The sequence below is a fragment of the Rhinopithecus roxellana genome, chromosome 16 (assembly GCF_007565055.1).
Source record: "Rhinopithecus roxellana isolate Shanxi Qingling chromosome 16, ASM756505v1, whole genome shotgun sequence".
Classification (NCBI taxonomy): domain Eukaryota; kingdom Metazoa; phylum Chordata; class Mammalia; order Primates; family Cercopithecidae; genus Rhinopithecus; species Rhinopithecus roxellana.
Genome location: NC_044564.1, coordinates 115822989 through 115836586, shown reverse-complemented (window position 1 = coordinate 115836586; position 13598 = coordinate 115822989). Strand labels below are relative to the sequence as shown.

General features: G+C 52.2%; 1 protein-coding gene across 5 annotated transcripts in view; it reads right to left on the bottom strand.

Annotated features, from left to right (window-relative positions):
* Positions 1–7: 7 nt before the first annotated feature.
* The window catches only part of COL27A1 (collagen type XXVII alpha 1 chain), a 159753-nt gene continuing 146162 nt past the window's right edge, over positions 8–13598 (bottom strand). For 2 of the 5 annotated variants that reach the window (XM_030920179.1, XM_030920180.1), the window contains 12 exons: positions 12426–12479; positions 11866–11928; positions 11498–11551; positions 11304–11339; positions 11163–11180; positions 10908–10943; positions 10527–10553; positions 7948–8013; positions 5909–6077; positions 4766–4875; positions 3063–3281; positions 8–2000 (listed from right to left, as the gene is read on the bottom strand). In XM_030920179.1, coding sequence (XP_030776039.1) covers positions 1854–2000; positions 3063–3281; positions 4766–4875; positions 5909–6077; positions 7948–8013; positions 10527–10553; positions 10908–10943; positions 11163–11180; positions 11304–11339; positions 11498–11551; positions 11866–11928; positions 12426–12479 — 999 coding nt within the window. In that variant the 3' untranslated portion in view covers positions 8–1853. Of the gene's footprint in view, positions 2001–3062; positions 3282–4765; positions 4876–5908; positions 6078–7947; positions 8014–10526; positions 10554–10907; positions 10944–11162; positions 11181–11303; positions 11340–11497; positions 11552–11865; positions 11929–12425; positions 12480–13598 lie in introns of those variants that run through there. The other 3 variants (XM_030920181.1, XR_004054043.1, XM_030920182.1) reach the window with 3 other exon arrangements.

The following is a 13598-nucleotide window of genomic DNA, read 5'->3' as shown; positions in this document are numbered from 1 at the left end:
ACAGGTGTGTCATTCCATTGCCTCAGTTTTAAATATTTATTTAAAATCCAGAGGGAAAAAGGAGAAACGGAACCCATTGGGGGTTTAATACACTGACATGTGGACAGACGTAAACGAGGACAGCAGGAAAACCCAAGAATGAGACAGAGGCCAGTGGATTCTGGCGGCAGGAGGGATCCGAGCGCTGAGATGAGGCCCGAGCTGCTACAAACATGCACTTCCACGCAGAACGTCCAGGCTGGGGCGGGGGGCGAAGATACAGAAGGGGGGACGGGAGAGGGGACGGGCCAGAGTGAGGTATTAAATAATAAAAATCAAATCCAATTCCCAAAGAGACACAACTTTAGGAGAGAAATACACAAACAGAGCCTTTCACATACATTTTCTCCTTCTATAAAAATAATTCCATGGTTAAATAACCTCAATTCCAAGGTTAAAATAACCTCAAAATCCAATTCAATCGCCGACTTGTTCGCTGATGTAGCACAATTCAGAGGACGCTGAATGTCACTATGGTGTCAGACTCCGAGATTCCCATTATTATTCTGTCTCCTTGACCCAAATTTACACTTGGAGCTAATGACAATGGGTTTCTACAGAATTTAATGACAATGAAAAAGCAGGAACAATGATTGCATCTTGCAAGGACAGGCTCCTGGAAGTGAGGGCCTTGGAAGAGGTGATGCGGCTTCCTGAGACGGCTCCATGTTGATGCTTCACCTCCAAGGCTAGCCCTGACCCAATGCCGCTTTTGTGATTGGTTTCTTCACGGTCAAGTCTTCACCCAAGACCTCTCCAGGGCACGCCTTCCAAGGCCAGCCTCACCTCCCTCCAGGACCGTGAAGGGCCAAGCCAACATGCTTCACACCCAGGCCTCCCTGCTGCCTTAAAAGGACAGACATTTCAAAGTCCATAAGTTATAAGGTAAATCCCTCTACTTCTGGTTTCTGGTAGGGTTTTTTGTTTTGTTTTGTTTTTGCTTTTTTTTTTTTTTCCTTTTTTCTTTTCTTTTTTCCTCCTTAGCAGATTACCTGATGAGCACAAGGGCGATGCTAAGAAAATTCAAAAATTCCCCAAACTTTGTCATTGGGAGGAGAGAGAAAGATGCAGATGATACGCTACATCCAAAAGTTTCTTCAAAGTCTGTGGCAAAATAATGGTAGCACCTTCAGAATCTTAAATAGGGTTGTTTTTTTTTCTTCCTTAAAAAAAAATCACATACACTATGAGAGACAATTGCGAGCACCAGCGATTTCACAGTGGGAGGTAGCAAACATGGGCACCCCCAGCCCGAGGATCTCGCCGCTTCCCACGCCTGGCTGCTCCTTCCCATCCTCTCACTTCTTTCCCGGGTGAAAAAAAAAATAGTAACGCACCTTCTTTTTGTTTGTTTAAATAATATATATATATACTTCTGTCTTTCCTTTTCTCCTTTTTTCATGTCTCCTTTCTAATATTGCACATCAATAGCTCCCTAGCAGGGACCAGCTGACGAGATGCCCCCTTCCCTCAAGTTGGCTTGAATGTGGGGCTCTTTGGGCAGGAAGCTGGGGAGGGAAGGGGGTGGCCGCAGAGCTGAGAGGCCATGGGGCTCAGGCGGGTTGCAGGTCCAGCTTGCTCTGGCTGGCTCTTTGGTTGGTCTTTGGGGCTAAGCTGGGATCCATTGTTCCCAAGGATACCCTATCCCCTCCTACCCCCACCCACTTCTACCGGGCAGACAACAGCTGGGGTCTGCCCAAGGACCCTTGGGCAGGGGAGCTGCCTCTCCTGGAGCTATCTGCCCCTCGGTACCCTCCCCTTGCCTCTTCCTCTTCCCTCCTCCATGAGGCCTAGAGGGGCCAAGAGGTCAGAGGTCAGAGGAAGCACGCAGGTCCAACTTCCAGGCGGTACTGCTTCCCTGATGAGGCAGGAGGGAGGTTGTCCACACTGACGATGGGCAGCTGTTGGGGGTCTTGGGTCCGGAAGGTGAAGAGTGTCTGATGCCAGCGGCCATCTTGGACCTGAAAGCGGAAGGAAAAATGCACACGTACATCCATTGTGGTTCTCATCGTACATCATGAGCATTTTCCCTTCCATCTTTCCTCACAATTTTTAATGGCTATACCATATTTCACTGTAGCAATGACCTATATGGCACATTTAGATTGCTTCTACTTTTTTTATTCTTATAAGTAACGCTGTCATGAACATCACTGTAACTAAATCTTTGTGCACATTCTTAATTATTTCCCTAGAACAAATTCCAGAAGGATTGTTTTAAAATTGCTAGACCAAAAAACAAGTACATCTCATATATATATATAAATTTATTTCTTCAATAAGTTTTTGGGGAACAGGTGGTGTTTGGTTACATGAATAAGGTCTTTAGTGTACACGGTACCCAATGTGCAGTCTTTTATCCCTCACCCCTCTCCCACCCTTTTCCCCAAGTCCCCAAATTCTGTTGTACCATTCTTATGCCTTTGTGTCTTCATAGCTTAGCTCCCCCCAAAATAAGTACATTTCTAAGGTTTTGGATATATATTAGAGCTGCTATCCAGAAAGCCTCTACCAATTTATTTTTTTTCCAATAGCTTCAGGCAAGATTGTTGGTTTCCCCACATCCTCATGAACACTGTGTAGTATTCTTAGTTTTGTTTAGTCCTATAAAACTGATTTTTGTCTCCTCTCAACTTTCTGTCTTCCCTTCCCCTGACAACCCACCCTGTTCAGGGAATATGAAAAATGACCAAAACATACATTGAGAAGAAATTAGCCTGACTAGGGTGGGAGCAGGGAGAAGAATATCTTCTTTGAAAGAGCCTTGCAAGTAAGCACAACATCTACCAGCCCGAAGAATTTTTACCAGCCCAGACCTCCCCTCAGACTTCCCAGAGAGGAAAGTGAATAAAAACGGTTTTAGAAAACTGTTATATTACACAAAGATAAAATTATATCTATCACATTAATATATTATAGTATAAAATGTTAGATATAATCTTATAATAGAAACACATTTTTCCAAACAGGTGTTTTTCCAGTTGTCCCCACATGAGAGGTCTAGGAGGGGCTCTCAGAGTTACCTTGCAGCCATCGATGGACACCTCAGGCCGGAACTGACCCCCAGCTTCAAAAATCTGTCCGTTCCAGGCCCGGAAGCGCACGGCCTGCTTGGCTGGGGTCTGCCCTGTGCCCTCCTGCCACACTGTCATGTTAAGGCAGTGGATGGTGATATGCTGGGTCACCTCAGAGCTTAGCAGGTGCAGGAAATTCATCTGGACCCGGCTGATGGCAAACTCGACCTGTAGAGAAGCAACGGCAGTGAGCAGCTCAGACTGCCCGCCCCCCGCAACACACACACCAAGAGTTCTCTGCTTCTCTAACGAGGGAACAGGGATAGGCCCCTTCTGGGCAAGCATTTCCTGATATGCTCCCAGACGTGTGCCCCCTTGATAGACAGGGAAACTAAGATCTGCGTGAGCTGGTCTCACAGGTTCTTGGCTGTGTAAGCGGGAAGGGCCTGCCTGAGTCCAGAGCCAGAGCTTCAAAGGTCTTGATGTCATCTGATCCACTCCCCTACTGTATCGGGGGTCTTTGGGCTGAGCCAGGATCCAGGGGCTCAGCGAGGGAGAGGGTTTTGACCAAGGCTGAGAGGCTCATGGAGTGCAGAGGAAATAAGAGGTGCTTTCTAGACCCTTCCTAAGCCCCAAGACCCCTGTGAGGTAGGGTGGGGTGCTGCCGGAAATGGCAGGCCTGAGAACAAACAACCGGGCAGGATTTATGGCTTCAGGGCTTTCCCACACAGAGCCAGGGCCTCTCATTGCCATTGTTTCTAATGGGGAAGGTGACCCAGTCGGGCATTCATGCTGCCAACCAGGCGCCAACTCCAGCCTCACCCCTCTGCTAGGCAGGTTTGCCGTGTGACCCCAAAACCTTCAAGTCACCAGGGAAGAGAGCCTGTGGAGGTCACCAAGTCCCTGCTGGACAGTGAGCTCTGGCCGAAGGGGCAGTTTCGAGTCTGACTTCCCTGTCCTGGCTGAGGGTCTGGCACATGATAGGGACCCAGCAAAGACCTGGCAACTGGCTGGCTGCCTCTCCTAGAGATTCTCAAACTGTCAGTCTGACCCAGTCGGCATAAGCCATCTCCCAGGGGCTGTGGCTGATGAAATGGGAGGATTCCTTTCCCCTGAAGCCAGAGCAGCTTCTCACTGTGGCATAAATTGCCCCCAAATTCAGAAGGCTTAGTGGAACTACAGACCCACAGTCCACTGAGGACCCCTGTGCAAGGGAGCTGTCAGGTCCCATGTGCCACCTGCCTTGGTGTGTTGTTCAGTGACCCTCCACCACCTAAAATGCTCAGCCCAGAAACAGGCACGTGGCACGCAGGCACTGAACATGAGTTAAGTATTTGCATACACAATTCATGCAACATGCTTCAGCTGAACATCACGCCAGTTTTCTCTTTTATTTCACGCTGATGATTCATGGTTCCCCAAGCCAGGCCAGCTTGGCCAACTGCTCTGCTTTAGATATCAGGCAGAAGATTCTATTTGAAGAAAGAATCATCAGCATCATATGACTCGAAAGGGTTTGGAAACCACAGATTAGTCCGACTCACTCCCAATTTATAGATAAGGAAACTGAGTCTCGGAAGGGGGAGAAAACTTTCCCAAGGGCATGCAGTAAGACAGGCACAGCTCGGAACAGAACCTGGGTTGGTTGTGGCCAGGGCAGGCTGGGGATAGAGAGAGACAGCCTGAGGGGCAGTGCGAGAGCTGATGGGTACCTTGGAGGCCGTGATGGGTTTGAGACACGTCTGTCCACCATGCGTGAAGTTACAGGAGACTTCGATGGTGTCGGATGAGCAGCCAAGGTTTGGATCCACCCAGTAGGTACCTGCAGTGTGGGATGGAGGTGATGCACGTATCTGGGGATGAGCCCAGACCTTGGTTCTGCAGATGGACCCTGCATCTTGTGACCTGCCGAGCCCCAGGTGAGCATGAAGTCAGGGTGAGTGGGCAGAAAAGGGATTCCTCCAACCAAGAGATCGAAGGAAACCTTCTGGGCAGAGCTCAGAGCTGGCAGAGCCCCAAGAAGGGGGTCATAGGGCTAAGTACTTGCCTATGTTGCTACTGGGAGGTATCCATTCTACAGAGGAGACAACTGACATTGAGAGAGGCTAGGCCACTTGCACAAGGGACTGGGGATCATCTAGTGGAATGGATTCTTCAGGCCTAGGGCTCCTCCTAGGGCTGGCCAGGGGAGGGTAGGAGTCAGGGCTCCTATCCCATCGGGCAGCGCTGCTGCTCACATCTGGCTTCCCCACTGGCCTTCTCAGGAAGCCAAAGGCTTTGCAGCTCAAGAGTGGAACAACTGGCCATCTAGACCCAGCCGCTTGTGCACAGGAGGCAAGGGTAGCTCGGGATGGGGCCATGGCTTGCCCCAGCTCACAGACCCAGTTTGAGGCAGGACTGACATTGGAACTCAGATCTGTCTGGCTCAGCTGGTCCTTCACAGCACCACATCAGCTCACACAAGACAGAGGAGAGTCCTCATGCTCAGAAAGGGGGAAAATCCTGGCTCACCCAGGAGCCTGTGACAGGATGGGCCCCGGGGGTGAGGACTCTTGCAGCTTCAGGGGCTTTTTCTGCCAGAGCTCTTGTCTCTTTGCACTGAAATGGTCATCCCCAGCATGTGGATCTGGGGGCTCTGGAAGGTTGGGACCACTCCTCTGTATTCCCCCCACCCCAGGAAGCACAAAGTTTGGTATATTGTGAGACTTTGTGACTGTTGAGTGAATAAATGACTGCCAGTGTATCTGTCTCGCCGAGGACAAAAACTCAGCCAGAATGAGGCGGAAATCAAATACTCCACCTGCCCTAGCTCCCCGACGCCAGGTGCTCCCACCCCCGGCAGGAAGCTTTCTCACCATCCACCATCTTCTGCTCACAGTCCATGAGGTCCCTGCAGACCCGGGCGGGGTTCTCTTTGGTGCCCAGGGGCGTCTTAATGCTCTGGATGAGGTTGCTGAGGTAGTGTAAGGTTTTAAAGATCTCTCCTCCCTGGTCAAGCACCAGCCGGTCCGGATAGCTGTAACCCTGTCATGAGGAGAGGGTGGCCACTGGGACCTTAGGGTCCTCGTCCAGCCTGAGGTCCAAGCCTCCACAGCCCCAGGTTCTCATGACCTGGGAAATATATCGGTTCCACGGTCATGGCTAGAGCAGGGGTTGGGCTTCTCTCTATTTTGCAGATAAGAAAATGGGCCAGGGACAAAGTGCAGGAGGAGGGGCTATCACGATGGCTCAGAGGCTTGAAAAGAGCTCAGGGTCAGACCATGTTCTCTGATACGGGACAGGCAGAGCCCTGTGAATAAGGCAGGCGAGGGTGCATGGAACACTCGGCAGCAGCCTCCAATCTCTATCTGCAAAGCAGCCCCCAATCTCTGTCTGTGGAGGAAGGGGAGGTGCTGGGGGGAGCTGACTTGGGGAGCACACAGCCCCCACTGGGGTCCCCTAGGGTGGGAGCCAGGGTCTCTGTGAGGCACCAGGAGACGGGACTGGGGCCAGCAGGCACAAGCGCTGGGAGGACTTCAGCTCAGAGAGGGAGCAGTTCTCCACTAGGGGGCAGGAGCAGACAACGGATGCTAAAGAGCCGGCCATTCAGGGTTACCCTGGCCAGAATTCTCCCTTAAGCCTCAGCTTCCAGAGCTACAAATCAGAGCTAAATAAAACCTCCTTACACTGGGGGTGGCAGAGGTCATGTGTGTGTGTGCATGTGTGTGCACGCATGTGTGGACGTGTGTCAGAAACCAGCAGCCGCTCACCCAATCCAATTCTTCTGCCTGGACAGACTACATTTCCAGCCTTATTTGTACTCTAGCCAACGGGATGGAAGTGGAGCGATGCCAGCCCCATAGAGGCCTGGCCCAGAGACCCTCCTGCACAATTCTCTACACTCTTTTTCCCTGGTGGTGCCTCCCCCTGGTGTGGAGTGACCTTGGGGGCCATGAGTGGGAGAGGAAGAGGGCAGAGCCCCTGGCAGGTAGCCAAAGTCTCTCATCAACAAGTCAATTAACTTTTATGTGCACGAGAAATAAGCCTCTATTCTACCGCCAATGCAGAGTGGGTAGGAGATGCTTGATAAATTGAGCCACTTTCCTTCATCTTGTTAAGGATGTTGCAGGTCAGCACTCTCCTGTGCGGCACCACTGGCCTCTAGAGATGGAAGGAAATGCTTCCCTTCTCCAGCCACACTGGATCCTGGGTGTCCCCCTCTCTTTCCACAGGAAAGAGTGGACCTCCCCACATAGATGGTAGGGGGCTCATCCACGCTGTCCTCCACCCTAGACTGTGAGCCCTGTGAAAGTCAAGGCTGTGACTGGCCATCCATCTGTCTCAGCATCCAGCACAAGGAACAAACAGAAATGTTCGTAGGAGGTCTGAGCTGGGGGCAAGTTCCCCATCATGTGAAGAAGGCAAGGCCGCAAAGGGGGCTCCAGGCCAAGGCTGGACTAGAGGACATAGGAGTCCCTTCTCAGCCTGGAGTCTTGGAGCTGAGCTGACCATAGGCCAGGGTCTTAGCAGAGCCCCGTGGGCTAACCATGAGCTTCTTGCTCCTGAAGAAACATGGGAGTGAGCCCTGGGAAGCTGCTGTGGGCTGTGGGCAAGCTTCTCTGCCTGACTCCAGCCAGCAAGAACTCGGAGACTCTGAGAGGCCTCCGGAGAAAGCTCAAGGGCTCAGGGCCTCTTTCTGGCCTTGCTCTGCCTGCACTGGCCATGGGACCTTGGACTCACTGCCCATTCTGAGCCTCAGTACCAACCCCCATTTGTGGATGTGAGATGCCACCAAGACCAGGACTCTGAAATGCTCCATGCAGGCCATGTGGAGGGCACTGACCACATGTGGGGCCATTATCTATTTGTGTTTCTCCCAGGAAGGGATCCCGGTGGGGAGAGCCCCTGGAGATACCTCTGGTCTGAATGCTCCACTGGTGTCCATCCACGTCTGGAAAGCTACCCCAAGATCATCTTGTTGCTGGGCAGGGAAAAGACAGGGTATGCATCGTGGCCCCCCAGGGTTCTCCACACTCATCAAGCGGGAGCCCCAGGGCCACATTCCCTGGCAGGATCTTAGCCAAGTCATATGTCCTCTTCGGAACTCTCGGTCTTTCCTCTCTTTGCAGATGGTCAAAGCTGACCCTGCCATTCCCTTTCCCCACATACTAACAGCTCCCCATTGCTCTCAAGATTAAGTTCAAACTCCTCAACATGGTTATAAGACCCAGTTTGAACACTGTGGCCTTGAGCCATGTATGTCTCTTTCCTCTTCCTCGTATGTGCTCTGGCACCAGCCACACTATAGTACTTCTAAGTTCCTAAATACCATGCTCCATCTGGCCATGGGGCCTTTGCACATGCTGTTCTCATTGCCTGGAGGACTTCTGCCTCCCTTCAATGCACCATCTGGCTATCTCCTACACCAGTGGTTCTCAAGGAGAGGCCATGATGCCCCCTCCAGGGGATATTTGGCAATATCTGGAGACAGTTTTGTTGTTCAAGCTGGGGGAGGGGGTACTACTTGCATCTCATGGTTAGAGGCCAGGAATTCTGCTAAACATCCTCCAGGACAGTCACTCACAGCAAAGAATTATGCAAATGTCAGTTGCGCTGTGTCTCAGAAAAGCTGCCCTAGACTCATCCTACAGATATCAGTTGTGATGGGAAGCCTCTCCCGAAGCTTCTGACTCCAGGCTAAGAAGAGGGAGGCCCCCTTTTTCTATGCCCCCAGTCCCCATGTTTTTCCTTTGGCTCGCACTATAATGGTCTAATATAACTTTGCACCCCCAATTGGCCCTACCACCGGGGTTGGCAGAGACATAGCTGTGGTCTTGCCATGAAAACAGCAAAAGCTCAGGCCTGGGGTCCAGAACCAGGGACTCTGGAGCTACTCCTCAGGGTCACATCCCAGACCTGACACTTACTAACTGTGTAATCTGGGGAAAGCTACTTAACTCCCTTCCTCAGTTCTTTCATCTTGAAAATGGACCTGATAATAAAACTCCCTCACAAGAACTGCTGAAAGGAACACATGAGTGAATACATGAAAAGCACCTGTAACCCGGGCGCGGTGGCTCATGCCTGTAATCCCAGCACTTTGGGAGGCTGAGGTGGGCAGATGGCTTGAGGTCAGGAGTTCAAGACCAGCCTGGCCAACATGGTGAAAGCCCGTCTCTACCAAAATACAAAAATTAGCTGGGTGTGGTGGTGCATGCCTATAATCCCAGCTGCAGGAGAGGTTGAGGCAGGAGAATTGCTTGAACCTGGGAGGAGGAGGTTGCAGTAAGACGAGATCATGCCACTGCACTCCAGCCTGGGTGACACATCAAGACTGCGTCTCAAAAAAAAAAAAAAAAAAAAAAAAAAAGCACTTCTAATGGTGTCTGGCATTGAGCAAGCACTCAATCAGTATTAGTAGTGATTATTCAAAAAAAAAACATGCAAAATCCTCTAATTTTCTGTTTTTCCTGGATCTTTTCACTTTCCTTTCCTTGCCTTTCTTACTGATGAGAAGGACAAGGGAAGGCTGCAGAGGAGAGGCCAGGGCTGTAACTCTGTCTTTGAGGACGGTGCAGAGGGAGGGGCAGTGAGAGCAGGCATAAGGAGAGCAGAGCTTCTGAGTGACACATGGCTCAAGGGCTCCTGGCCCATTCAGTCTTTCCTCCAGTCCATGCCCTGGGACACTCTCGGGGCCTGATGGTAATAGTCATCTAGCTACCGTGCAATAGTAAAATGTGGATGAACTTGTCACAGGGCTTGGGAGGTGTCATGCTCTCAGACAGTGCCACAGTGGCCACCAGGGAGGAACGCAGGGGCCCCAATCCGCCCCCTGACCCGACGCTCTTTGTTTTTTTGTTTTTTGTTTCTTTTTGAGATGGAGTTTTGGTCTGTTGCCCAGGCTGGAGTGCAGTGGCTCCATCTTGAGTCACTACAGCCTCCTCCTCTTCCTGGGTTCAAGTGATTCTCCTGCTTCAGCCTCTCCTGTAGCTGGGATTACAGGTGCCACCCACCATGCCTGACGAATTATGTATTTTTAGTAGAGGTGGGGTTTCACCCTGTTGGCCAGGCTGATCTTGAACTCCTGACCTCAGGTGATCTGCTTGTCTCGGCCTCCCAAAGTGCTGGGATTACAGGCATGAGCCACCATGCCCGGCCCCAACTCTCTTTGGATTCATAATCTGAGATGTACGAACCCTTGCAATCAGCCTACGTGTATGGAGTACACAGGTAGGGCCAAGAACCCAGTGGCTGGACCATCTTCCCAGATTCAGTTAGGGGCACATCAAAAACTTAGGTTTCCTGCCTCCTGGCCCAGGGCTGTTTCTGTTGCTTCCAGGTCCAAGTCTCCAGTATGAAGTGACAAAAGGACCTGGGCATCCCTAGACCCAGCTTAGGGCTCTAGCCACCAGGGCCAGAGAGGGCCAGCGACCTCTCCCCCCGAACCTCTCAGGCCTTATCCCAAGTAGGCAAAAGAGAATGTTTCCAACTTACCAATTGGATAGGACCCCCTGGAGGACCCTGCAAAAGAAGACAGCGGGTCAGTCAAATGACAGGGACAGTGTGCTGTAATCTGGAAGTGTGTCAGGAGACCGGGGAGGCCATCAAAGCATGCAGGACCTGCCAAGCTGGCCTGATGGGCCCCACTGGGCTGGTCTATGCTTTTCTGGGGGCCTGGCCCCTAGGCGTTACCCCACGTAGGGAAAACTGAATGTTTGGGGGATGTCCTATACTCTCCTAGGAGTCTGTGGGCTACAAGAAGCATGTGAACCCTGTGAGGTTCAGGGTCAAGGCTTAGTCTGCTGGTGAAGCCTTGAGTCTCCTTCAAAGGAACACCCCAGGAGTCCAAGATGCACCCAGCACTCAGTTACCTACCGGGGGGCCGGGCCGCCCTCTGGGGCCGGGAGGACCCTGGGGGAACAAGAGAAGAGGAATGAGCCCTGGTCCACAGGGTCTTCATCTCTCCCCATCCCAGTCCCTCCTCAAGCAGACCTGGGACCCTGGGACAATGGTTCCTCTGGCACAGACGGGATGACAGAGGTCCGGAGGGAGAGAATGTGCCACCAGGAGGAGAACGCAGGCTGCCCGCCCCATGCCCTGCCCCACAGCCCTCATGCCCAGCCCACTCACCCTCGGACCTTGCAATCCCTGGAGGGAGACAGAAGGAGGGGAGAGTTAGGGAACCTGGCTGAGCCATGGCCCCACCCTGGTAGCCCACCCCTCCCCCACCCCTGCAGTGCTGTGCCCCTCAGCCCCAGCCCATCCACTTACCCAGTCCCCACGGCTGCCTTTGTCACCCTTCGGACCCTGCAACAAACCATGGCCCAGTGAGACAGGGCCCAGAGGGGAAGCCCCATTTCCAGATGGGGAAACTGAAGCTCAGACTGGCACTGAGTCACAGAGTCAATCTGGAGCCAGGAAGGCAAGGGGACCCAGGAGTCTTCCTGCCCAACCCCTGCACATACCGGGAGTCCCGAAGGTCCCAGGATTCCGAGGGGCCCGATGATGCCTTCCTTTCCCTAAAGGAGACAGAAAGGCTCATGTGTCCTTGTTCCAGGGCCTGGGGAACAGACACCGGGAAGTGTGTGGAGAGCTGCCCGAGCATCGCAAGGGAGTGGAACGGAGACCAGGCCATGCATCTCCTGAGCCCCTCCTGCATGCCTGGGGTGGGCTTCAAGAGTGGAAGGAGGGAAGGATGGGGGCCAAGCTGGCGAGAATGGCAGGAGTGAAGGTGGGAACCAAGCCTGTGGGCAGAGAGGGCTCAAGAATCGAGGAGGATGAAGATTGGGCCTAGAACAATCATCTCTGCTGCGACAGCAGGGAGGGGACTCACCATCAAACCAGGTGGCCCCCGAGGACCCTGGATGCCTTTGAAGCCGATATCTCCAGGGGGGCCCTGTGGGAAGCGGAGAAAGGGCTGTCTGTACTTGGCAGTCGCTGGGTAAAGGCCCCCACAGCTCCCTCACTCCTAGAGTCTGCCAACCTCTGCCCTCCCTGTCAAGAGAGGCCTTATCTGAGAGGCCCCAGAAGGAGTAAGAAACACCTACAATTATTCAGCAGGTACCAGCAGTGTGCTGGCTCAGTGCTGTGCGGCATATGCCTCTGGTCTTTATTTTTGCAAGTCTTCTACTGTCATTGCTCCCATTTTACAGATGAGGAAACCAAGGCTTAGAGAGACTAAGTGACTTGCACAAGGCACAGAGCAGGTAATCGTGTAACGGCTTGGAACCTAGATCTGCTGGAGTACTGGGGGATGAGGGTGTTCGTGCCTGATTCTGGCTGTGTTCCAGCCAATGTTTTCAGTGCTCCATAAATATTTGTTGAATGAATAAATGAATGAATGGGGTGGATGGATAGGACCCCACAGGAACAGTGAGCAGTGGGAGTCCGTACCTTAGGTCCGAAGAGACCTGCCATTCCTGGGAAGCCCATCTCGCCAGAGTCGCCCTGCGGGGAGAACAGGAAGTGATGGAGCAAGTGAGGTCATGGTGAGCATGTCCCGCCAGCCACCCAGGGCCTCAGGGCCTGCCTTTTCCCTCCCAGCCTCTCCAGGGATATTGGTGACTCCTCTGTGAGGCAATCAAGTGAGTGTGAACAGCCCACAGAATAGCTGCCAGTCCACTTGTGCTCCGAGGGGAGCCTGTGACCTCTGTCAGATGAGAAAGCAGAGCCCGGCTCAGGAGTTCCACAGGGGAGGCTCTGCACACTCAGGAGCTCCTGTCCCAGGTCTTCAAGGGACAGAATAACAGGACCCGCAGCCTCCTCCCACGGCCCTGAAAAGCTCTGTTAAGGAAGGATCCCCTAAAAATAACCCAGTTCGCTGAGGGCCTGTTATGTGCTGGATGTTTTGCCTGTACCGCCACACTTCCATGCTCCCACATCAACCCAGGGACACACCATAACCCCTGTTCACAGATGAGGAAACAGGCTCAGAGAGGGCAGGAGCTTGCTGAAAGTCACACAGACACCATGTTGTGGACTGCGCTAGATTCAAACCCAGTGTGAACAATTTCAGGAACCTTTGGCCTCCTCTCCTGACCTCTGCTCCCAATCTTGCAAAAGGTTAAGAGAGCAATTGGCAAAGGGGGATGCTGGGGCCTGAGCCAAGAAGGGAAGGCTGGGGCCCCCCGGGGACAGAGGAGCCTGCCATTATTGCACATTCTTGGGACTTGGCCTTCAAGCTCATGAGCAGAAAGCCATCAGTTAGAACCTCCTAGCCTTATATTACAAGATCAGGAGCAAGTCACCTCCCTTTACTGAGCCTCAGTTTCCTCATCTGTAAAATAGGATACTATGTCATCTCCCTCCCAAAGGGGCTGGAAGGATACAATGAGACCAGGCAGGTCAAGACCCAGTGCTGAAGGAGGTAGGCTGAGGGGTCAGGCTTCGAGAGGGTCCCATTTAATCTAAATTCTACCTGTTCGTTTTTAAAAGATAATAGCTTTATTGAGCTATTGGTGGTTCTCTTGGTGGTTTTGATTTGTCTTATAAATGCTTATTGGATATTTGCATATCTCCTTTGGAAAAAAATGTCTACTTGAATACTTTGCCCATTTTAAATTTGGA